We start from the raw sequence: 26,925 nt of genomic DNA, 5'->3' as shown, positions 1-26,925 counted from the left end.
ACCTTAGAAACTTAGGGGAATATTGCATTTCTCTGTGGACATCCAGGGCTCATGTTTGGAATTAAACAAATATGACTAAACAATTTGATGAAAAACAATCTGCTATTAACTGCCAGTGGCCTCATTTGTTACACTCGGCCCTAGAGGGCCTCGAACCTCTGACTAGTCTTACACGGTCTGCAACAGATACTGAGCTTCTCTATTGTCTTTTTCCACAGATGTCATCAATTTGATTCCTGTGTATTCCATCTGGTGAGCTCCATTTGTTTATGTTGGTTTATGTTGCCTAAGAAAGGTATTTCCAAGGACTAAGTCATTGGTCTTCCAAAATTCTGTCATGTCTTCTCTGGCAACAATTCTATCACCGAAACCATATTTTTCAACTACTGATCCTTTTTCTTTGTTTCCAACTTTTACATTCAAATCACTAATAGTTATCAATGCATCTTAATTGCATGTTTGATCAATTTTAAACTGCAGAAGTTGGCAAAAAAAACTTTAATTTCTTCATCTTTAACATTATAGTGGTTGATATGTAAATTTGCTGAACAAATAATCCAAGAAGCTGAATTATATGACGAAGAACATGGCATCAGGATTGGAGGGAGACTCATTAACAACCTGCAATATGCAGATGATACAACCTTGCTTGCTGAAAGTGAAGAGGACTTAAAATACTTACTGATGAAGATCAATGACCACAGCCTTTGGTATAGTTTGCACCTCAATGTAAAGAAAACAAAAATCCTCACCACTGGATCATTAAATAGCATCATGATAAATGGAGAAAAGAACGAAGTTGTCAAAGACTTCATTTTGCTTGAATCCACAGTCAACACTCATGGAAGCATCAGTCAAGAAATCAAACGACATATTGTGCTAGGCAAATCTGCTGCACAAGATCTCTTTAAAGTGTTCAAAAGCAAAGGTGCGCCTGACCCAAGCCATGGTATTTCAGTTGCCTCATATGCATGTGAAAGTTGGACAATGAATAAGGAAGACCAGAGAAGAATTGATGCATTTGAGTTATGATTTTGGAGAAGAATATTAAAACACCATGGACTGCCAGAAGAGCAAACAAATCTGTGTACAAATCAGAATGCTTCTTAGGACCAGAATAGCGAGACTGCATCTCTCATACTTCAGACATATTATCAGGCAAGGATATCATGCTTGGTAAAGTGGAGGGTCAGTGAAAAAGAAGAAACCTCCCAGTAAGATTGGTTGGTACAGTGGCAGCAGCAATGGGCTCAAGCATAACAAGGATTGTGAGGATGGTGCAGGAACGAGCATGGGGTCGCTATGAATTAGAACCGACTTGACGACACCTAACAACAACAATGATGTAAATTTGAATAATAGCCACATTAACTGGTCTTCCTTATAAGCATATGGATAGTCCCTTATCGCTGACAGTGTCGTACTTCAGGATAGATCTTGAAATGATTTTTTGACAATGAATGTGATGCCATTCCTCTTCAATTTGTCATTCCGTACAATTGTCTAATACAAAACGGCTAATTCACTCCATTTCAGTGCATTAATGCCTAGGATATCAGTCTTGAAACATTCCTTTTCATTTTTGACAATTTCCAGTTTTCCTAGATAACACTTCACACATGTCACATTCTGATTATACTTGGATGTTTGTAGCTGCTTCTTCTCATTTTGAGTCACGCAGCATCAGCAAATGAAGGTCCTGAAAGCTTTACTCCATCCATGTCATTAAGGTTAACTCTACTTTTAGTAGGCAGCTCTGCCCCCAGTCCTATTTTGAGTGTTTTGTATTCTGAGAGGCTTCTAGGAGACAGTGCTATGCTGCTATTTATAAAGGTCTCACTGGCCAGGTTTTTTTTGCAGTAGATTGCCAAGTCCTTCTTCCTAGTCGGTCTCAGCCTGGAATCTCCACTGAACCCTATTCACCAAGAGTGACCTTGATGGTATTTGAAATATCAGGGGCAATGATTTCAGCATCACAACAACACACAGCCACTTCAGTATAATAAAGTGATAGACAAGTGGCAATCTAATGTTGTTGCTCTTGTTAAGTGCCATCGAGTCATTTCCAACCCATAGGGACCCTGTATAGGGTTTCCAAGAAGCAGCTGGTGATCTTGAACCGCAGACCTTAAGGTTCATGTCGACTTTGCAGTCCAGCATATTAACTCACAATGCCACACCAGGTCACCATGCAACCTAATAATGAGGAAGTTTAAAGTGGTTGTTTCTCTTATTATTCATTTTTTACTTTAGAAATGTTGTTGTTGTTGTGATGTGCCGTGAAGTCGGTTCCGACTCATAGCGACCCTGTACAGGGTTTCCGAGGCTGTAAATCTTTACGGGAGCAGAACACCTCATCTTTCTCCCGCGGAATAGCTGGTAGTTTCGAATTGCTGACCTTGTGGTTCGCAGCCCGATTCGTAACCAAATGTTGTTGTTGTTGTTAAGTGCCATCGAGTCGGGTCCGACCCATAGCGACCCTGTACAGGGTTTCCGAGGGTGTAAATCTTTACGGGAGTAGAAAGCCTCATCTTTCTCCCGCGGAGCGGCTGGTAGTTTCGAACCGCTGACCTTAAGGTTCGCAGCCCAATTCGTAACCACTACGCTACCAGAGCTCCTTCGTAACCAAATACTTGCCTTTAAATCTAACCATCTCTCAGGTCCAACCACATTGGAGTTTATGTGGACAAAGTCTGATGCCCTTTGTCATATATTTATAATTGAATCTAGGTCAGCTTTTACTTAAAAGAAACTTTTGAAAAATGAGATAAAAACTATCATTTTAGATAAAGATACATCTAAAACTGCTAATTTAAGGAATAGGGAAAACCAGAAAGTTTAATGACCATGTTAGTCTTGGATACTAATAACTGGAATAGTTTAATCTCTTACTATGTGAGCTAGTCCATGACATTATTGTCATTGTTGTTAGATGCTGTTAAGTTGATTTTGACTCATGGCAACTCCATATCATAGAGTTTATTAATTAAACAAACAAACAAGCATACATATTTTTTATGTAGAATAATATAATTTAAAATACCTAGGTATTTTACAGATATTTAATGAATTTAGAAATAATTTTATTAGTAAATTAGTAATATTCATAGCTGAAAATTTATGTTTATTAACCAAATTGTTTTTTTTTTATTTCAATTCATTTGTTACATATTAATTTCATATTTCCAAATCAGACTTCCTTCTCTACACCGGACAATCTTGCTCTTGGGCATGGGCCAGTCCCCAGAGGGACCTTAATTAATATCTTTACCAAACCCTTTCATTATGATAACTGAAATAACTCACTGAAGATTTTGTTAATTGAGTTTTCAAAGCATGCTTATTTTCTGATGTAGTATACTTGGAAAAGAAATGAATATATGACTCCAACAAAATCAACTTATGATTTTGCTACCCTTTTATTATCCCTACTTAATCCACTTAAATGCCTACCTAAAATCATGTCTCCTGTTTATGAATTATACGATGTAACTTACTTTGCCACAATGGCATTTATATGAGTCCTCACAAGTCCCAGGTATTGGTCAACCTGTGCCTACAAAGAGAAAGGAATCATGAGCACATCCAAAGGTCATGAAGTCAAAATTCAACATGAATGTTTGACATCACATAGAACTTACCTGGTGTTTAACATACACTACGGGTAGAGTAAACATTGAAACCACAGCTGGGATGAAAAACAAATACAGTATTACAATTCTGAGCATTGACAATAAGTTTATATACATATTTTATATAGTAATCATATAATATATGCTCTAACAATACCACAGCATTAGTTATAGCAACCAACATTCTAGACAGAAGACGGCAGAGCAGTTCAGAAGGAAAATGAAAAGATACTAAGCCATATACAGATCTTATGTCATCATTCTTAGAATAGTATGCTCTTTGAGATTGAAATAAGTATCTATAACTACCATTGTAAATAAATATACTGTTGTTTTTAAGTGCCAATGAGTTGGTTCTGATTCACAGTAACCCTGTATAGGGTCTCCAAGGAGCAGTTAGTAGGTTTGAACTAATGACCTTGAAGTTGGTAGTCCAGTATTTATTCTACAATGTCATACCAGGACCACAGATAAATATATATCAGAAGTCAAATAAAACCTGTTGTGGCTGAAGAAAACCAAAACGCTTTGGAAAAATCAATTCATTACCATTATTATCATGCTCTTTAATGGAACTATGATGGTAAGAGAAATATCTATACTTAGGAATATCTGTGACATTTAAGCTTAGGAATCTACCAAAACAATCTGAAAGCTAACAGCCTAGCTTTACTGCGGGTGTGAAAGACATAACAGAATCGTATTTGTGTTTACCCATGAGCAGCAGGGTCAGGCCATTGAAGAGAGCGCCAACGTAAGTCAGAAGCCACATCAGCACTGCAAACTAAAGAATGAAAGGATTATCAGAGCTCCTAAAACTGTGATATGCACAAAAGTCTCATTTCATTGTCTTTGTTACAGATTAGAATTTGAGTCAAAGTATATCATAACTTAGATAGCAACTCTGAGAGCAATAAGGTGCTTCAAGCTCATGGAGAATTACTGAAAGAGACTCCAGGTCGCCTAGAAACCTGTGGATCTCTGTTGTGAAATTTAAGGGGCTGAGTGAGATACTCAATGAAATAACCCAGTCCAAGGGTCTGCAAACTATGGCCTTTGCCTGTTTTTGTATGGACCCATCAGTTTAAAATGTCTTTTGTTTTGTTTTTACAATTTTAAATGGTCAAAGAAAAATCAAAACAAGAATAATATTTTGTAATGGATAAAATTACAAAATTCAGTTTTCAGTGCCCATAATGTTTTATTGGGACACAGACATGGTATTTCATTTACTTATTGCCCATGGCTACTTTCAGACTGGAATGGCAAAGCTGAGTGATTTTGCCAGTAACTGTGGCCTACAAAGGCACTCTTTCATATTTACTATTAGATCCTTTACAGAAAAGGTTGGTTGATTTAGTCCAAAGTTTTCACATTACAGATACACACAGACATGTTACCCTAAGAGCAGTGTTGTTGCCGTTAAGTGCTGAGAGTGACTGGTAGGTTTGAACTGCTGACCTTGTGGTTAGCAGTCCAATGCTGATCCTATGGCATCATACCAGGGCTGGAAGGTAAGCATCACCCTGGCATCTCTCGTCAGTAGTACTCAGCAAGTCACATTCCAGTAAAGTACTGGAGATCAAGACCACATTGCTCACGTTTCCCTCTGCCTTTCCTGGAATAAATCAGTCCCTGTGTTCAAGACCCTTGCCAGAGTGTTGTACAAAGTGCTCTGGGGGCAAAGAAAACTCATAACACCTTTGCTGGAACTTTCCTCTATCCTGCTTATGACCTTGCCAAATGAAGATTGATTGACTTCCATGATTGGTTGACTTATGATTGATTGGTCTGACGAGTAAGTCATAAGGAGGATGAAAGCAGCTTGCACAAAGAAATCCAATGAATTCCTGAGAGCATCAGGAATAAAACCTCAGTGCCCTGCATGCTTAATGTTGGCTCTGCCAGACCTGAGCCCTTCACATTGCTTAGCCTCTGAGTAGAAACCGTGAAGGGACACTTGAAGTTCTGTTTTTGTTTGTTTGTTTAGCATAGTCCAGAATTTATTTCAGTGAAACACCACATATTTTTTTGTACAGATAAACTAGATTTTTATTTTAAAATTTAATTTTAGAAAATTGCCCGAGGGAAGTAGAGAAAAACTGATATGTTGCAAAAAGTACAGAACTAGAAGCTGTGTGACCCAAGTTTGATCCTAGTTCTTCTAGTAAGTCACTGGGCAACCTTGGACAAGCTTGTTAAACATTCTGAGCCACAGCTCTGATACCTATAAAATGAAGAGATTAAAATAGATGATTGCCAAGGTTGACTGTTTCCTAACTCTAGAACAGGATTAGCACTTACTTGTTATTCTTCATTACAAGGTGGCTTATAATATCACATCTTTGTTGTTGTTGTTAAGTGCCATAGAGCCGGTTCCGACCCACAGTGACCCTGAATAGGGTTTCCGAGGCTATAAATCTTTATGGGAGCAGAAAGCCTCATCTTTCTCCCGCAGAACAGCTGGCAGTTTCGAATTGCTGACCTTGCGGTTCACAGCCCAATTTGTAACCACTATGCTACAAAGCTCCTATCCTATCACATCTTTAGTGATAACAAAATCAAGACTATAAAGTAGATGGTGCAAGCAATCATACTTTTAAGGAATCCACCAGGTCCTGGACGAGGAAGAGCCTCCTGAGCTCTTTAAGTGTGTTGTTCACGTAGAACTGCAGGCAGTCTGTGTACTTCTGAATCTGCTCCTGAGAAAGGGTGATCTCAAGCTCCAAGTAGGTCCTGTCAACAAACAACCCACAGAGAACCCATTAGAGGGAGTCACCAAACAGGCACCGACCCACGTTAACCGATAACTTTTCCTTCTCTCTCTCTCTGCAGATGGCAACTGGCCATCTCTGAGGGGTGTATAAAGCCAAGTGGAACACTGGGTGCCACAAACTCCCCCTTCCGGTACACTGGGGAACACAGGCCATGGCTCTTAGTGGGGGCACTGAGATGGCTTCCCTGTACCAAACACAGCATCACAGCGTGAGGTGATAAACGCAATGTGAGGGCTCATTCCACAGTGTGGAAACTGGCTGAGCTCAGAGAAAAGTCAGTACACATTAGCTCATTTTGCTGAATTCACCAGACATTCCTGGTCCACTAAACCATTGGGAAAGCCCCTCTCTTTCTTGGTTGCATGGAGATGGATCTTTTTAAATAGGTGAAATATCTGATAATCCTAGCTGCCAATTCTTATTGCTCTTCCAAACTCTTGAGAGTTCACGTTTAAAGTTGGGAATTGACTTCCAGGTTCTATTTAGAGAGCACAGAAAGACTCAAATGATCTGGGCTGTGTTAAAAAGCTTATTGGTTCTACTTAGTAATTACATTTAAAACTATTTGTTCAAATGGTTTAATTTAACTTTGGGGTAGATAGACCAGGCTCCCCAAATGTATACAAGCCAATTCATGTGCACCCACATTCTCCATCCTTTATCCCTCCTTTCTTCATGATCTTCTCTCTACTTATATATTGATTATATCTTCCTTGAATTCAGCCCTGTGTTCCTATGAGGCTTTATCTAACACTAGGCATTGAGATGAGAACAGTATGGTTTGAGATTTAGGGAGTTTATGTTTAAATAATTTTTTTTCCCCTCTCCTTTAAGAAAAGTAGAAAAATACTGATTTGTCTAGTGTGTTTTAACTCAAAATGTACTCTGAGTTAGATATTCATTTCAATCTGATCAAAATGACATGGTCAAAGGAAAGTTTTCAATTTCAACTTTGTCTCTTTAAGGAACATAAGACATTTAAGCTACTTGTAGACTAATTGTTAAACTCTTTTCTTTTAACTAGGTCCTTGGATATGAAAGCTAAGTGAGAGCTGAGTTCTCTCATTTAACATTAACAGCATTGGGGACTAAGATCATGAGAAAACAAGTCTTACTGGGATGGCTCAGGGCAGAGGTGGGGGCAGGGAGGACGCTACAGGTGTGAACTCTGGTCATAAGCCAAGGCCACTGAAGTAGGTATTGTATACACCCTGTTCAGATGATGCTCCATTTTTGCAGATTTCCCCACATTTACGGATGGGGACTTGTTTAGCCAAGCTATAGGCCAAAAGATTAATTAACATGCATTGTTGTTATTAAGTGCTGTCGAGTTTCCAAGTATACAGTTTCCAAGGAGTGGCTGGGGTGTTTCAACAACCAACCTTTTGCTAAGCAGTCTAGTGCTTATCCTACAGCACCACCGCAGGACTCTTAACATTGCATTAGAAGATGGCCAAATGCATCCTAAGGGTTAACATGCCTAACTATAACTGTCCACTATTCAGAGCCCAGGAACCCATGACTGGGAAGGGAATCTGATACACAGCCTCCCCGCCACCCACCCTCTTTGTCTATGTAAACATGTGTCTTTTCCCTTTTGCGAGCGTCTGGTGTTGCAGAGGGCTAGATCCAGTGACTGGTGAGGGTAGGGGGGTGTGGGTGAGTTACTGAGGCTGGCCCAGAGTGATTCTGCAGCATCATTTCCATCTGCTTCCTGGGATTCAGAACCGTCCCTTGATTAGAGGTGGTGAGGACACCTGCAGAGCCTATACTATGGGACCAACACTAGGAAAAGCCCCCAGGGCTTAAAAGCTAACACTGGGAGATAAGTCAGGAATGGAGCTGAATGACATGCAGCTGGCAGTGCTAATGTTGCCCTCTCTAAGGAGTTCTGGTAGCACAGTGGTTATGAGTCAGGCAACTAACCTCAAGGTCAGCAGTTCGAAACTAGCAGCCCTTCCTTGGGAGAAAGATGAGGTTTTCTGATCCAGTAAAGATTTACAGCTGCAGAAACGCTATGCAGGGTTGCTGTGAGTAGGAACTGACTCCACAGCATACTTGTTGTTGTTGTTAAGTGCCTTCAAGTCAGTTCCAACCCATAGCGACCCTGTAAAGGGTTTCCTAGGCAGTAAATCTTTACGGGAGCAGAAAGCCTCATCTTTCTCCTGCGAAACGGCTGGTAGTTTCGAACTGCTGGCCTTAAGGTTTGCAGCCCGATTCGTAACCACTACGCTACCACCATCATATTTAATATATTCTCTTAAGTTAGTACACTGCCTCTTAAACTATAGCTTCTTCCTTATGGTTCTTCTAATCAGATTTCTTCAGTATAAAAATGCAGAGGAGGGCACATTATGAGACTGTTCCTAGGCCCTGCATCCCTCAGAGGGTTGGTCCAGAGAGAACAGGAAAATAAAAATCAAAATACTTGAGTCCTGGCTCTGTGATATTCACTGACGATGTGAACTTGGGCAAACCACTTTACTTCTTAGAACTTCAGTCCTGGTGTAGCACTGCAGGCTAGACTATAACGTTGGTTTGATACTGTAAGGTTGGTGAATCAAGCTCACCAGCCGCTCCTTGAAACCCTATACGGGTTCACTATGGGTGGGAACCAACGCCACAGCACTTAACAATGATCAGTATTGTAATGCCTGCTCTGCCTCTCTCATAGTATTGAGAAGATTAAGCATTCTTACCTTCACAAAACACTGCATACAATAAATTATGAAACAAAACAATGGATTATGATTTTTATTAGTTGTAGCAGTAATTAAAATATAAACACTCAATTAAAAAATTAGTGTTGGAGTGAGGGTTATTGAACTGCATTTTTATTCCCCCAGAAATTCACCAGAAATATTAGACATTAAAAGGGGAGATGTTAAGGAAAACTCTAACAGGCCTGGAAGGTCTCAGAGAAACATGACGGAAAGTGAGTCTGAGATTCTGAGGAAGACCTGTGAGAGGCAGGGAAAGCCAAATACTTACTTGAAAGGGTGGCCCTCGTCGGTTTTCTGCACAGCTTGTAAAACAGACTTGTAGATGCGGAAACTGATGGTGGCTGAGAGTGCAGCCAAAGCCAGATAGGCCACGACACTCACAACGCTGAACTGGGTCAGGGAGAAGAGCAGCAGCAGGAAGCTTCCAAACACTATGCCCGTCTGCTTGATGTCCCGCCAGTAGAGCAGGTCAATAGCTGTGGGGAGGAGACACAAAACACACACACACCACTCAGCACTGGAAACACCACAGGGCCAGCTACTGTGGCTCCTTCCTTAAAGCTGCGGTTGCTGCAGGTCCTCACCTCCCATTTAGCCCTAAGCACAGCGACTGGAGAAGATATTTACTACCCGTTTCATTCAGGTTTGGAAGAATCTCTCCATCCCTGAGGGACTCCAAATTTGCAGAACAGAAAAAGCTGTTGAGTTTCCAGAAATTGTATCTCTATGTGCTACACCATTCCTGCAGAGGACCTAACTATGTGATCTTGAAATAAGTTGGAAATTCAGAGGACTCTGTGAAGTACTGGATTTGTTGTTGTTGTTGCTGTTGTTAGGTGCCATCGAGTTGGTACCAACTCATAGCAACCGTATGCACAACAGAACAAAACACTGCCCAGTCCTGGGCCAACCTCACAATCACTGTTATGTTTGAGCCCATTGCTGCTGCCACTGTGCCAATCCATCTAGTTGGGAGTCTTCCTCTTTTTCTTCGACCCTACACTTTACCAAACATGATATCCTTCTCCAGGGATGGGCCCCTCTGATAATATGCCCAAACTATGAGAGACAGAGTCCTGGTGTGGTGCTGTGGGTTGATGCACTGGACTGCAAAGTTGGATTGAACTGCAAGGTCTGCAGTTAAAGCTCACCAGCCACTCCTTGGAAACCCTATAAAGGGTCACTATGGGTCGGACTGCGACAGCACTTAACAACAACAACAGTGAGAGACAAAGTCTGGCCATCCTGGCTTTCAAGGAGCATTCTGGCTGTACATCTTCCAACATAGATTTGTTTGTTATTTTGGCAGTCCATGGTACTTTTAATATTCTCCTTCAACACCATAGCTCAAATGCATCAATTTTTCTACGGTCATCCTTACTCACTGTCCAACTTTCATATGCATGTGAGGCTACTGAAAATACCATGGCTTGGGTCAGGCACACCTCAGTCCTCAAAATGACATCTTTGCTCTTGAATACTTTAAAGAGGTCTCATACAGCAGAGTTCCCTAATGCTTTAATTATATGGGTATCTTGCTTCTCTACTGATCATTTCAAGTCTCAAATGCAAAACCCCTGCTGCTGAGGTGCATCAGCAATGAAAAGACAGGTGGTTGGAACAATAGTGCCTTCAATAACATGGAGGAAGGCCCAGGGGTCCTAGGCAATTCCAAAGGCATCTAGACCAAGGTACAGTTGCATCCAAAATAAGATCAAATCCAAGGGACTAGTAATTGCCCCAAGGAACAATGGATGAAGCTAACATTTGGACTAGACCATTTTGTATATCATGATTTGTTTGCTTAAGTGCCACAGAGTCGGTTCTGACCCATAGTGACCCTGTATAGAGTTTCCTAGGAGCAACTTGTAAGCTTGAACCTCCAACCCTGCGGTTCAAACCGACTTTGCAGTCCAGCATATTAACCCACAGCGCCACACCATGACTCCAGAGTATTATTAGATGCGGTCAAGCCAGGTCCAATTCATAGTGACCTGATACACAACAGAATGGAACAGTACCTGGTCCTTCACCACTTTCACAATTGTTGTTATATTTGAGTCCATTACTGCTGCCGTTGTGTCAATCCCTCTCATTTGGGGGGTGGTTCCTTCTTTTTCACTGACCCTCTGCTTTACCAAGCATGATATCCTTCTTGAGTACAAACTTTAAAAATCACAACTATCATTCAATTATTACCATTTTAAAATTTAGAAACAAACATCCAAAAGAGTAAGCTGCAATGTAATCATATCAAATGGAAATATTTCAAATATTCTTATCACCAGGATATGAAAAAAGCATCAAATGCTTTTGCTGAAGACTGTATGCAAACTCTTTCTCCAAGGCATGGAAAACTAGTTTTGTATCATATACTTGCCGATCAGTTTTCAGGAAGAGAAAAAAGATGCAAAACTCAATAAAAGTGTCATTTGCTTACATTGCTTCATGCAAAGTGTACCTGGAGACATCTCGTTTGTAGAATTAGACTCCAGTTCATTGACTCAAAGGAAACCTGGGCTGAAGAGAGCAGGTTGCTGCTCCCATCATACATGAGTGGGCAACTAGCTGAATGAACAGGGGAAAAGAAAACAAAAACAGCCTGGTGACAAACCTTAGACTATCGAGGTAACATAAGGAATGTAGCATCAAATTAGCCCCTTTCTTAGCAGACTTGCCTCAGGCTGGCAGAAGAATAAATTGGGAGTCTAAAGACTCTTTTATAGTAGATTGAGAATACCCTAGCAATCGGAAGCTGGAGAGAGTTTCTTTTGAGCTGATCTACCACTCTTCCTCTCCACCTTGTTTTTCTACCTCTGGCCCCAACTGGTCCATCAATTATATTAATTCAGAAAAATTCCAGAAGACAGTCATTTCATTGGACACAGTTTTGTTCTGTGAGACAGTAGGAGAGGATCACAACACAGAGTAAGGTGCGACAAAGATGTTCTTTCTCTGAGTTGGGCTGGTCCTGCAAGTAGGTTTCCAGGGGAAGGAAAAGCCCAGCTGTTCTAAAGCTTTCTCTTCTCTCTGCCCCAACCACCAATGGAATCCTACCATTAGGGGTTCATTCCTTTGGCTTAATCCTACTTACCTTCAAAATATTTCTTGTTTCCTCATCTCTTTTTTTATGCAAATATTCCAGAAGGAGATAATGCATTTAAAAAGCTGTTTTCCATTAACAACAAAATTGGAATGAGTTCTCAAGGGAGAAGAGCAAGGTGCAGGACCCTACCCAGAGAAGTAGTGATGCCAGAGATGGAGACAGAGGCGATGACGTGGAGAGATGGAGTGGCTGGGGACTCTAGACCCAGGGAGGGAGAGGGGCTGTGTGCTGATGACCAGGGGCAGGCTTGTGGGGTGTACCCTTTGGTTGTTTAATGATGCATGGAGGGGATTGTAATCATGGTAATGAAACGATATATGATAGGATGAATGTAAAACTAATGTTTTCCCATGTAAACTATCACATAATTCACAATAAAAACTTAAAAAAAAAAAAAGAAAAGAAATAGGGTGACAATTTCATCATTTCTACTAGGTATAAATGTCTAGTTCCTTTGTGGATCATAAAAACTTGGCTCAGATTTAAAAAAAAATTGGAATGAGTTCATCAAATGATTTTCCTTTTAGAAGAGTTTACTGAGAAAAGAACACCAAAATAATGAATGTTCTTAAGCAAAAATCTTTGGGACCTATAAGAGACTCCTGGTACCCTAAGGGTAGATGATAGGAAGCAGAAAAGATCTTCCCAGAAGCCTGAATTAATGGTCCTTGGGGCACTGGGGCCTCCTAGTACTTTTTCTGTTTTGTGCAAAGGAAGGAAAAGGAGGAAATCACACGCCTAAGACAGTATTGCCTTTTGCACATTAATTTCTTTATTCAGTGTACATTGTTGATGTTGTTAGTACTGTCAAGTCAATTTTCATGTCACCATGACCCCATGTGACAGAGTAGAACTGCCCACAAAGATTTCTAGGCTGTAATCGACGGCACTTAACAACAACAACAGGAGGACCCCGAAATGTTGGCAGTTGAAACTCCCAGCTGCCCCAAGAGACAGAGATATGGCAAGCTTCGTCCATAAAGATTGTTGTTGTTGTTGTGTGCCCTGGAGTAGGTTCCAACTCATAGCGACCCTGCACAGGGTTTCCGAGGCTGTTAATCTTTACGGGAGCAGAAAGCCACATCTTTCTTCCATGGAGCAGCTGATAGTTTCAAACTGCTGACCCTGAGGTTAGCAGCCTGATTCATAACCAGTACGCTACCAGAGCTCCTTTATAACTTTGGAAACCCTACGGGGCAGTTCTACTCTCTTCTATAGTTGGCTCTGAGTCGGAGTCAACTCAACAAGCATTTATAAATGTGGTGAACAATTTGTTAGGAGATGGGAGAATAAGAGGGAAATATTATGAAGACTTAGTTAACAAGAACGGTGACTAATTAGCTGTGAGAGGAAGGAGGAAGAGCTAATTAAGGGTGAAAAACACATTTCAAACCTGAGTGAATGAGTGATTACTACCACTGACAAAAATAGGAAATCAGAGTGTGAATTGATTTGGGAAGAAACTGTTACTTGTTTTTAAACCTACATATTTTGCATGATGACATATGAAAGAGGGCATTTTGACACAGCCTGGGGCAGAGATGGAAGAAGGATCAGAGATGAGGTTGACTAATTAGCGGTACATACAATATTTGCTAATTTGTTTTAAAGCTGGGAAGTTAAATTTGCTTTTTAGGCTTTGTCAGAGCAGCCCTGCATTAAAATGGTCATTAATATCATCTATCCAGCGACACTCAGATGAATATATGGGAAGTAACTGGAAATGTGGGGCTGACATTTAATAAAAGGAGATTGGCTACTTATAACTGTGTTCTGAATGGGAATGGCTATTGAAGTCATGAGAATGGATGATAATTCCATGGGAGTGGAAGTTATGAAGTACATTTTAGGGTGAGGTCATATTTTAAGGGTTAAAGGAGTAAGTGGAGCTATAAAAAGAGAGTTGTGTGTTCACATGGGAACCATAATAACTTAGGTCAGAGTAGTTAAGCAGAAGGAACGTTTTTTAGAAGAAAAGGGTAGGCAACAGTAAAGAATGCTGTAACCAGAGCAAGGGAAATGAAACTGAGGAAGGACCACTGGAGTCGAAGGCTGGAAATTCATTTATAACCAGAGAAGCGTTTTTAGGAGTATTGGGGATGGAAGCCACGTTGTAAGGAACTGGGGGTGATGGGGAGTTTTAAGTAATAAAGAAAATGAGAAATAGTAGTTTGGGGAGTAAAAGTAACCTTTTGTTGCTGTTGTTCAGTGCTGTCGAGTTGGTTGCAATGCATAGCGACCCTGTAGAGGGTTTCCAAGGAGCAGCTGGTGAGTTTGAACCGCCAATCTTGCAATTCAAACCAACCTTGAGGTTCAGTCCATTATCCCACAGTGCCACAACAGGACTCAAGTAGCCTTTTTAGGGTGAGTGAAATCTGGAGGTTAAGGGTGCAGTAAAGACTCTGTAAAGTGTAGATATTTGATGAAACAATATCTTAGAGAAAGTGGGAGATGATGGGATTAGTCATAATGCTTCCTTTTCAAAGGAGAGGACAGAATGGATGGATAAGGAGACATTTGGGAAATATGTGGGTGAGGCTACAGGTTATCATTTGAGGTGGAAAAGGAATGGCATAAAGTGTCTTCAGGCAGATTAACTCAAATCTACTCTGGAAAATGAGTCTTCCAGAGATGAAGATGCTTAAGACTAGGACTTGGAAGAGGATAGAATCAGTGCACAACCCAATAGCCACACGAGGCTACTGATAGCACTTGAAATGTGCTCATCCCAACAGAGATGCCCTATAAGTATGAAGTGCACACTGGATTTTGAAGACTTAGTTCAAAAATGAATGCAAGGTACCTCATTAATACTTTTTATATTGATTATATGTTGAAAAACTAATGCCAGGCTACGAATGACAGTTAAGACAGCCAGGAGCTGAGAGGCAGGAGAATTACAGTGGCTGTTTGTGGTCACGGCCCGAAGTGCTGATGATTCAGTGACTGGAGGATTTCTGTGCTCCAAATCTGCTGTGCAAATAACTTTTCACATTTTAAATTTGGTTAGAGTGATGAAAATTTCTGTGGGAAGCTTTGTAGTACTCAGTCCAGAAAGAAAGGTATTTGATTAAAGTTGCCTTAGAACACACATAAAAAGGATGTAAGTAATTCTGTACATTCACCAGATTACCCCATTTAGTCTTTAGGAGTCTTGGTGTGGCACTGTGGGATAAAGCACTGGACCACAAGGTCAGTTTGAACCACGAGGTCGGTGGTTCAAACTCACCAGCCGCTCCTTGGAAACCAACCCTATTCATAAGGTTGCTATGAATTGGAACCAACTCGACAGCTCTTAACAACAACAGTCTTCAGATGGAGTCCTGGTGCGGCACTGGAGTGCTAAGTACAAATTTGGTGGTTCAAACCCAAAACCACTGTGACTCAATGGCACTTAACAACAACGAGTCTTCAAGTAAGGCGCCCTGGTGATGCAAATGGCAATGGTTAAGCATTCAGCTGTTAACCAAAAGGTTGACGATCCAAATCCACCAGTGACTCTGAGGGAGAAAGGTGTGATAATCAGCTTCCATAAAAGCTTGTAGCTCTTATGTGCGTGGAGTCGGTTCCGACTCATAGTGACCCTGTAAAGGGTTTCCGAGGTTGAAAATCTTTACGGGAACAGAAAGATTTCTCCCGCACAACAGCTGGTAGTTTTGAACTGCTGACCTTGAGGTTCACGGCCCAATTCGTAAACACTAAGCTACCAGAGCTCAGTCTAGGAAACCCTATGAGGCAGTTTTACTTTGCCTTATGCAATGCTATGAGAGTCCTGGTGTGGCACTGCACGACAATGCTCTGGGCTGCAAGGTCAAATTGAGCCACCAGCTGCTCCTCGGAAACTCTATATAGGGTCACTCTGATTGGGAACCGACTTGATGGCACTTAACAACAACAACGTTATTCACTTTGATTTACTTTTTAGCACACTTCCAATAATTGATTAAAACAACTCCACCTTGTGCAAATTAATAGACTAGAAAAATACTGAGTTTAAGCAGCTGAATTCAATGCATTGGTAGAAAAGTCTATTATGAGTAAGAATCAACTCCATGGCCATGAACTCGTGTTTTTGTTTTTGAGTCTTCAGGTACACAAAAGTACAGAAAAGATCTCTCTTCTTCCAATGTCCTTGTAATGTAGAAATGTCATGTGAAAGTTTAAACACCTGAGTACATATTCTCTATGAATATTCAGTAGAACATATATTAGTGTATAATTTTGCCAAAAATCAAGATCATTTTGTGAAAGGCTCTGAAAGATCAGTGTGCCCTAGCAATCTGATAACTGGACCGGGCTTTGGTGATGTCATTCAAGTCCCCCGCATCCCAAGTGTGAGCACACACTGTGGTTTGCCTGGTACTGGCTTAAAACTAATTTAGTGAAAGGTGAACTGGTAGATTTGTAGACTACTAATATCAAATGCTGGAGTCTTGTTGGTGCTGTAGGATGAGCACTGAAACACATGATTGGGTTGGACTGCAAAGCCGGCGGCTCAAACTCACCAGCCACTCCTCAGAAACACTATACAACAACATCAAATGCTGTAACTAGTGTTATTCTCATTTCCATAATCCAATCAAGAACAGAAAAGACGAATCAAAGTGATCCAAAGGTTGAGTTAATAGCTACATGTAAATTAAGTCTGATATCAGATTCCTAGAAAGAAAATCCTTTGCTGCAGTCTAAATATAAAATACATGGAATAGTCATGTATTTTATTTTATTTTTGATTGTGCTCCAAATTTTTATTTGCAAGTACACAGTTTCCAGCACTTAACACTTAAATAGAAATAATGTTCTACATCATGGTTAGGATTTCCAAGGCAGTTATAAAGGCTTAATAGTTCATCTAGAAAAGAAGCATGAAATTCATGAGGACTTCATAAAGTTCATGGAAAAATGGATTGAACTTATAATTTTTTCCATGAACTTTTTGAAGTCCTGTTGTATTCTGTGTCTCAGGAAGAAGAACGAAGGACGAGGAAGAGAGGAGATTGGATAGGAAATGCTGACTGCCTTCTCTATGTACAGAAATTCCTGTAAGAAAGTTCGTCTTTGGTCTCTTCCCACCTCATCCCTCAATCGCCTTTTCGTATGTTTAGTTCTTGGTTTCTAGGCTACATTAGCATTTCTATCATTCCCTAAGGTCCACTTTATACAATGGGGGCTTCAAAACGTTCACGGAACAATCACATTCTCTTTCTTTCTTCTTCTTTTTCTTCCTTCTTATCATTTTCCTCCTCCTCCTTCTTTTTTAAAGCTTTTTATAATGAATGGAGTGACAGTTTACATTCAAACAAATCCTACCCTTCATTTCATCTCAGTGATTGCAATCCCCTCAATATGATGTCACTTATCCTGCTTCCTCCTGTGTTTTTTGTTTCTACTCGTCTTTTTTCCCCAAACCTTCTGCATTTTGTCATTGGGTGAATGCTGCCCTTTTGGTCTTGTATTGTATGGCTGACCATTCTATGGTGTACAGACCTCATTCTTGCTGTTGGCCCATCTCTCTCTCTATATATATACGATGCTTGGCTGAAAATTGAACATGGGGGTGAATTCAGCTCCAGATCTGAAGGGTGATCAAGAGCCATTCATATTCTTGGGGTTCCACCAGTCTCTATCTAACCAGTAAGCCTGGACTTTAAAATAAATTTAATTATCTTTTCATTCCATTTTTCCCTGACCATTTTGAACCCCCCTTGTATAAATCAAGAAAGGTTTATCCTTACAAAACATGTGTTCTATGGCAGGGGGAAAAAAAAGAACTTAAATCTTACAACTATTGGTTCAACAAAGGTATTAATTATATTCATCGCCTGGCATATTTTATGTGTTCAGTAAATACCTTTTAAGGGAATAAATGAATATGCTGTACCTGATATCAATTTTGTGTGATGGAGGAATTTCTAAATTAAGGAGAACCAATACTTGCATTTGTTTGATAATCTTAGGTTAGATGAAGCTCATCTATAATTAATGTTATCCTCACTTCGTCAACCATCAACGCTCATAGAAGCATCAGTGAAGAAATCAAACAACGTATCACATTAAGTAAATCTGTTATACAAGAGTGTTCAAGAGTAAAGATGTCAGTTTGAGGACTAAGGTGCACCACACCCAAGCCATGGTATTCTCAGTAACCTCATATGCATGTGAAAGTTGGATAGTGAATAAGGAAGACTGTAGAAGAGTTGATACATTTAAGTTACAGTATTGGAGAAGAATATTAACAGTACCATGGACTGCCAGAAGAACAAATTGATCTGTGTTGGAAGTACAGCCAGAATACTCCTAGGAAGCCAGGAAGGCCAGATTTTGTCTCTCATACTTCAGGTATATTATTAGGAGGGACCAGTCTCTGGCGAAGTATTGGTAAAGTGGATTGGAAAAAGAGGAAGACTCCCCCCACAACAAGACAGACTGTGTCAACACAACGCAGCAGTGATGGGCTCAAATGTAGCAACAATTGTGAAGTTGGAGTAGGACCAGGCAGTTTTTCACTCTGTTGTGCATAGGGTCACTATGAGTCGGTACCGACTTGATGGCACCTAACAACACTTCACTTAGTGGTTACGAGTTGGGCCTCTAATCCCACAGTCAGCAGTTCCGTGGGAGAAAGATGAGGCTTTCTGCTCCCATACAGATTGCACAGGGTTGCTATGAGTCGGAACCGACTCCATGGCACATAACCACCACCACCAGTATAAAAAATTATGCTACTATGGGATACTCTTTTAAATGTATTCACATATATGAACTGGTAGTGGCTACAGCATTTAGAAAGTTTATTAAAAATTAATGAACTTAGAATTTTTATATGTACAGCAAAATCTGGCATAAGTATGTAATATAAAATGGCTATAAATTGTGTACAATTATCTTCCTGATTGCACCATATCCTTAAATGCATTTATATTCCATCTGAGTCCAGATTTCAGGTGGCACTGCCCCACTTGCTATATGACGGGTTTCAAAAATGTCTAATGAAAAAATACAAGGAATTATTGTTCTTGGGTAATATCAGCATTTCAACAAACTAATATGTTATTTGGCGTCCTGGTGCAGAGCTGCAGGATAATGCACTGGACTGCGAGGTCAGTTTGAGCTGAAAGACTAGTGCTTCAAACCCACCAGCTGCTCCTCTGAAATCCTACACCAGGTCGCTATGAATTGGAACCGACTCGATGACACTTAACAAAATCAACAATATGCTATTCACCTTTATTTACTTTTTATCAAGCTTCTAAGAATTGATTAAAATAATTGATTAACTTGTGACAATTATTAGACTAGAAAACATTGAGTTTAAGCAGCTCAATGCATTTATAGAATTCAAAGCATTAATAGAAAGGCCTCTGATGGATTTTCATGGGACAAACAAAATGTCACCACAAAATGTTAACAATAAAAGACAGTAGTAACTTTTCCTGTTGTACTATAAAACTAGAGAAACATAATGAAAGTAAATGCAATAAAATGCTTAAAACATATGGAGGTATTTAAAGATAACATCTTCTAGTAAATTAATCCATGTGTTTTGTTTATCATGGGAAAATCTCACATATAAATTCAGTCTTTAAATGGTAATCCAGTAGCCCAGAATCCATAGTGGTATCTGCTAGGAGGAACTTTTGCTTGTATGATGTTGTTGTTAAGTGCTGTCAAGTTGGTTCTGACCCATAGCGATACTGTGTAGGGTTTTCTGAGGAGTGACTGGTGAGCTTGAACCACTGATCTTGCGGTTAACCCACAGTGTATTAACCTACAGTGCCACCCCAGGACTCCTGCAGGAATTCAATTTTCAAAGTCATTCTTTCATACCTTCTAAATGTAGCCAATACGACTATCAGGAGAAAAACGCCAACACTATTTCTAGATGTTTAAGTAATTCTGCTAAGGGGGTTCACTTGGACCAGTCTCTCCAGGGCAACTGGTCAAGGGGAGAGATAACCCCAGGAAGGAAATAGCAGCTTTGGACACATGGTAATTGAAGCATGTAATTTTCAAGGTATTAAATTAATGGATGTTTTCATCTACTTTGTCTTTACATATTCTAATCAGATCAAAGTATGAGGCCAGTTCATTTGGTCTGCTGGTCACTGGTTATAATTAGCCACAAAATCTTAAACATGTGCCATGCCTTTAAAAAAGGCATCATTTTATTTTTCAATTTTATTTTTATTACATGGAAGTAATAAATATATATTTATTTATTACATGGAAGTAATGAAGAGCCACAGAGGTAAACAGTTGTTGGCTCTCTTTTTAAAAATGAATATATATCCTGTGAATCTGGGTGGAGACCTGGCTGGTCAGCAGTGTGGCAAGACTGGGGGACTCTTGGGCCCAGAGTCAGTGACTTAGCCACAGAGGGCTAGAGTGGAGAGTGAAGCGTCCAGCTGATAAGAAGGGAGGGCATATGCACAAGAACACCCATACGTGCAGATAATACCCACTGGACCTGGCTTCAATGACTGGATGATCAGAGCTCAACTAGAAGAAGACAGAAGAGGGAAAGAAGAGTAATCTGATACAATTTGATGAACTTGACCTACACCTATGGATGCAGTAGCTCCAAAGAGGGAACAAATCTTTACAACGAGGATCATTCCCACCCCCTCCACACACAGAGTAGATAGGGATGGGCAACTTGGACATTGGCTACCCAAAGTGGGGGGGGGGGGAGGGGCTTCAAAGGCAAGAAGTGACTGGCTTACAAGCTTTCAAGAGGGAACCTAGATCCAGAGGGCGTGGAGGAAGGTAGAATCCCCACTGAGTAGTATCCAATCCGTTTAGGCTGGGCTGATGAAAGGAAATGCGGATAGGTCTCTTGTGATACAATAGTGAATAATTGTTATCAGGACTGCTTGTGAGGGGTAGAAATGTAAAGGTAAACATTATGTAGCAAAAGGAGGGGAGTGATTGACTTTTCAGTCTAGGAGCAGAGGTCCCTGGGACCATCAAGGGAGAAGAGCGGAGAGCGGGACCCTACCCAGAGAAGCAGTGACGCCATGGAGGCAGAAACAATGATGTGGAGAGATGGAGCCGCTGGGAACCTTAGACCCGGGGGTGGGGTGGGGGTGGGCGGCAGGCTTGCAGGTTGTATATATCCTTTGGTTAATTGATGATGCATGGAGGGGACTGTAACCATGGCAATTAAACGATATAGGATAGGATGAGTGTATAACTAATGTTCTCTCATGTAAACTATCACATAATTTGCAACAAAACATTTTAAAAAAAGAGTATGTATCAGATTTTTTAGCAAGTCCATAGAGGCAAAAAATGTTTTTTGAACAGAAAGAAATAGGCAAAGGAAAAGGAATAATCCTTCATTGCATCTTTGTTCTGTATACATTTACAAGTTTATTCCAAACAATGTGTTTAAAAGTGATCAGTGAATGGTTGCTGGTAAATTCTCTCAGTGATACAGTGGGTGGTCTTAGTACTTAGTATCATTGTTGCTGTTGTTAAGTGCCGTCGAGTCAGTTTCCACTCATAGCTACCCTGTATAGTGTTTCCGAGAAGAGGCTGGTAAGCTTGAACAGCTGACTTTGCAGTTCAAATAGGCCTCGCAGTCCAGTACATTAACCGGCAGTGCCACACCAGGACTCCAGGGCTCCATTAGGGTGACTTCAAAAGAAGGTCCAATCAAAACAGTGGCTTCCTAGGGGATCTGCTGAGTCAGTTTAATTTAAGACAGAGTCCAGTTCAGAAGTTATGACAACTGGTTTTTTTTTCAGATCCCAAAGGGGTAGTCTTGATAGATTTTCTCAAACACAGCATGATTATGGGGGCTTATTATGAAGTTTTAAGGAAATTGAAAACTGCATTGATGAGAAAAGGGTCAGGAAAATTGTGCTGAGGGATTTTTTCCTCATTCTACAAGGGTAACAAAAATTTCTTGAAGGATATTACAAAAATGTCATTGGGAAACCTTACCCATCTACCTTAGAGCCTTGATCTTGCTCATTCACACTTCTTTGTGTTTCTCAAACTTACAGAAGCTCTAACACAGATCAAAGTGAGATCTGATAGGTAGTCCTAAACATGTGATTGGTATTAACCCACTATATTACCAAGGGTTCTACCAGGGTAATTTGTTAAGTGCAGTAAAATCTGGGAAAAAATTTGTTTTAGAGTGCAAACTGAATATTCAATGTTGGTGGATGGCTGTGGCCAAACTTTGTTTTCCTCTCCTTTAGGTAGCATAGTAGAATAGTTAAAAGTGTAGATTTGGGACGATTTGTGTCTGGTTACCTCCATGAGCAACTGCCACTTTTATCATGAGATCAGATGAATTGGATGGAGCCGTGCTGTGGTGCTGTTGGATAAGCACTGGACTGCTAACCTAAAGGTCAGCCTTTCAAACCCACCAACTGCTCCGTGAAAACCCTACACAGGTCACTATGAGTCAGAACCTACTCGACAGCACTTACCAACCAACAACTAGCATTACTGATCTTTTTTTAAAAAAGCATTCTACTGTAAATTGAGTAAAGTTTACAGAGCAAATCATCAGTTTTACATTCAACAAACCATATACTTTGCTTCTTCATGGTTGCAACCCCTTCCACGTACAGAGGTTAATGGTATTTACCTCTGTTCACTTTAACGATTGCATTCCTTTGTCTCCTGCTACCTTCATCTCTTCTCTGCTAACTTCCTTCTTGTTGTATGTTGCCTGCCCTGTCACCCATGTTAACATGTGTCTACTCTTTAGCCCATGAATAATCCCCCCTCCACAACCATTGTTGTTTCTTTTATCAAGAAAACTTTTTTTCACATTGGTGTCATATAGTTTGTCTTTTTGTGAGTGACTTATTTCATTCAGCATAATGTCCTCCAGGTTCAACTATATTGTGAAGAGTTTCACAGATTTATCATTATTCTTCAAAGCTTTGTAGTATTCCATTGGGTATATGGATGCGTACCAAAGTTCGTTAAACTATTCTTCTGTTGATGGGCATTAGGCTGTCTCGATCTTTCTGATATGTCTCTTGTAGATAGTATATTGAAGAGTCTTTTTTTCTTATCCATTCTTGTCTTTATGTCTCTTGACTGGTACATTTAACCTATTTACATTCAGTGTGACTAATACATTTACATTCAGTGTATTAGGTATGGATTTTCGCTTTCTCTGTGGGTGTGTGTTATGTGTTTGTGTTTGGTGGTACTGTTGGATTCTTTGTTCCACATAATTTTCTGTGCTGAGTTTGTTTGGTTTGTAGATTTTCTTTTCATTTTCATTTCTGTTGTGTTAATGGTTACTAAATCTTCTTGATTCTCTTTCTTTTTTTATTTTGATGTGCAGGTGTATTATTTTTCTTTGCGGATACCCTGCAATTTATTTTAAAATTTCCAGCTTAAAACAGTCTGTTAAATCTTGAAATATACTTGACTTCCTTGCCATTCAGAAGTTCTACTCTATTCCCTCTTTTTGCTTTGTAGCTGACTTCATTACACATTGATATCTCTGGTTTCCTATTTTTAGTCTTATAGATTTGTTTTATTTTAAATACTTCTTTATCAATATATCTATATCTGGATTGAGTTCTGGGTGGTGTTGTCATGAATGGTAATCTCAGGCTGTTGTTGTTGGTTCTCAGTCCAAGGAATACAATTTAGCAATTTTTGCAATATTAGTCTGGTCATTACAAATTCCTTTAATTTCAGTTTATCAGGAAATGTCCTAGTTTTCCTTCGTATTTGAGGGACAGCTTTGCTGGGTTTATGATTCTTGGCTGGTAATCTTTTTTTTGAGAGTTTTGTATATGCCATTCCATTGCCTTCTTGCCTGCATGGTTTCTGCTGAGAAATCAGAGTTTATTCTTATCAAGGTTCTCCTTTTCAAGTAATTTTTTGTTTTTTCCCAAACTGCTCTCAGGATTCTTTTCTTGTCTTTGATTTTGGAAAATTTGATTATGATATGTCTTGGCGATTTTCCTTTGGGATCTATCCTGTCTGATGTTTGTTCAGCTTTTTGTATGCTTATCTTCTTGTCTTTCACAATGTTAGGGAAGTTTTCTTCCAACAATTCTGACAACTTTCTGTGTGTTTGTTCTGGAGTTCCGATCACCCATAAGTTGTTCCTCTTCATGATGTCCTATATAACTCTTAGGCTTTCTTTGGACTTTTTTCATTCTTTACTCTGATTGTTCTTCTAGCATACTAGTATTGGATGATTTATCTTCAAGCTTACTAATTTAGGCTTTCATTGTTTTGAGTATACTCCTTTGCCCTTCCAATGTATTTTCGATTTCTGAGATCTTAGTATTAATTTTCTGGATTTCTAATTGCAGGTTTTGTACTGTTTCAAAATTTGCATTTATTTTGTCTATTTGTTTTTATAGTGTTTTCCTGAGTTCTTATAAAGCTTTTATTGTGTTCTCTTTTGCTTTCCTATTGATCCTTTGAATATACCTAATTCACATTCTTTTGAATTCTTTTTCCGTTAGTTCCTTTTCTACCTCAGAAATGTCTTCTGTCTCTATATCTTGGTCATTTGTTTGATCCATTCTCTGTTGTTTCTTCATGTGAGCTAAAATTGTCTGTTGTCTACGGGGCATTGTGAGGTTGTCATATTTGTAAAAATACAGTGCAGTTGTTGGACCCAGAGGGGAGAAGTCTATGGGGTGCTCCTGCAATTGAAGAGCTCACAAAGTGGATGTGACAGCAGAGATCCTGGACCTAGATGGAGTTCCCATTGGCTTCGGCGTTATCTGTGTTTAGAGCACTCAGTCCAGAAGTAGTTCATAGGGGGCCTTGATGAAGGTGGTTTCAGTGTCTGTTAGGACCACAGGGAAGCTAGAGTGACAGGTTAAATGCTGGTCTGGTGGCTCTGTGGTTTTTATATGTCTGGAGTCCAGTCCACCTGAATCCTGGCACCAAAGTGGCACACCAAAGCAGCACAGTTGGCCCCCACCTCCTGCTGGCATGGCTCCCAATCATTCTGCTCTGAACTCCCAGAGAGAAGAATCTGCACTGGGGTTGGATGAGGGTGGGGGCTGGTCATACTTCTTGTCACCAGATAAGCATGCGGAAAAAGAAGGAATCACACCCTTTCTCTTCTATGCAAATGCCAGGCCTCCCTCTGCTGCCAAAGCTGCTCATAAGATTGTCCAGCGCGTCTGGCCAGCCGTTCATCAGTCCGTCTCCCTCTCTCACCATCCTTGCTTGGCCTCTCCTCCTAGCAAGCACTTCATCCATCTCTCTCCCCTTTCTTCTGAAGTTCAGGGTGTTAGACTTTTCATCTGTGTATATTTTATTTTGTTTCTCATATCTTTGTTGTAGAGGGTTTATGTAGAGCATCTGCCAAGTCTGCCAACTTGCTGGAAGTAACATTACTGATCATTTTGATCAGTGTTTCTATAGACGAATTCTGATCAAAAGGGGGAAGGTTATGGAACAGAATTTTAAATTATAAATAGAATCTAGGCTTTCTGGAGTCATTAAGGCTGGATGATCCCTAAAATTATTGCCCTTAGATAAACTAGAACTATCCCTTGTAATGTTCTTTGAACCAAACAATTGTTTTTGTTGTTGTTAAGTGATATCATATCTGTTTTGACTCATAGAGATGCTGTATAGGATTTCCAAGGCTGTACATCTTTGCAGGAGCTGAAAGCTTCATCTGTCCTCCAAAGAGCAGCTATTGGGCTCAAATCACCGACCCTGTGGTTTGCAATCCAATGCTTATCGTACAGAGCAACTGCACTTCCCAAACTGTCTCCTGAAGTTTTCTTTAAACAACTGTTGTTGTTAAGTGCTGTCAAGTCGGTTTCAATTGACAGCTACCCTGTAAAGGGTTTCTGGTGAGCTTGAACCGCCAACCTTGCAGTTCAAACCAACCTTGCAGTCCAGCACATTAACCCACAGCGCCACACCAGGACTCCTCTTTGAATAATGGCTTAGCTTACTTAGTATAGAGTATCAGTTTTGAGCACTGTGCTCAGTTAAAGAAATATCTATGGGAGATCAAATACATAATGACAACTTGAAAGGTTAGATGACAAGCTTCTTCTTGTTGTTGTTGTTATGTGCTGGCGGCCAGTTCCAATTTATACTGACCCTGTACAGCGTTTCTGAGACTGTAAATCTTTACGGGAGCTGAAAGCCTCATCTTTCTCCCGCACATGACAAACTTAGGGAGGAGTGAATTAATGGCGGTAAAACAATTTGGTGAAGAATGGTAAAAATGTCCACATAACTTGAAGAATGTAATCAACGTCACAGAAATGTGTGAGTAGAAAAGGTTGCATTGGCGTATGACTGTATAGATTTTCACCAAAAGAAAAGAAAAAGTGTAAACTTTTGGGTCAGACTGTCCTGCATTCAGAATCCAGTTACATCTGTAGACAAATTACTGACCTTTTCTATCTTAAGACCCTCATTTTCCTCATCTACAAAATGAAAGTAACACTCATTTCATTGGGGTTGAGGTAAGCTAGCACATGTAACAAGAACTCAGGGCAGCAAATGGCACCTAGGGAATATTTATAGAGAATTTAGAATGATGAACTGATGATAAACATGAAATGACAAAAATGGTACAGATTGATCAAGATAACTAAAATTTGCTGCCAAAAATTGTTTTTTCCATATTCTGTAAAGGGATAACTTATGTGAAATATATCTTAGAAGAGGTATATGAGAGTTTGGATGTTGTAACTCAAAATAGT

General features: G+C 40.1%; 1 protein-coding gene across 2 annotated transcripts in view; it reads right to left on the bottom strand.

Moving 5' to 3' along the window:
• The window catches only part of RTN1 (reticulon 1), a 317,230-nt gene that overhangs the window by 6,076 nt on the left and 284,229 nt on the right, over nt 1-26,925 (bottom strand). For both annotated transcript variants that reach the window (XM_006864592.1, XM_006864593.1), the window contains 5 exons: nt 9,401-9,608; nt 6,230-6,368; nt 4,347-4,416; nt 3,642-3,688; nt 3,498-3,556 (listed from right to left, as the gene is read on the bottom strand). In XM_006864592.1, coding sequence (XP_006864654.1) covers nt 3,498-3,556; nt 3,642-3,688; nt 4,347-4,416; nt 6,230-6,368; nt 9,401-9,608 — 523 coding nt within the window. The remainder of the gene's footprint in view (nt 1-3,497; nt 3,557-3,641; nt 3,689-4,346; nt 4,417-6,229; nt 6,369-9,400; nt 9,609-26,925) is intronic.

This window comes from Chrysochloris asiatica, unplaced genomic scaffold (genome assembly GCF_000296735.1).
Source record: "Chrysochloris asiatica unplaced genomic scaffold, ChrAsi1.0 scaffold00067, whole genome shotgun sequence".
Lineage (NCBI taxonomy): Eukaryota > Metazoa > Chordata > Mammalia > Afrosoricida > Chrysochloridae > Chrysochloris > Chrysochloris asiatica.
This window is presented reverse-complemented; position numbering and strand designations above follow the sequence as displayed.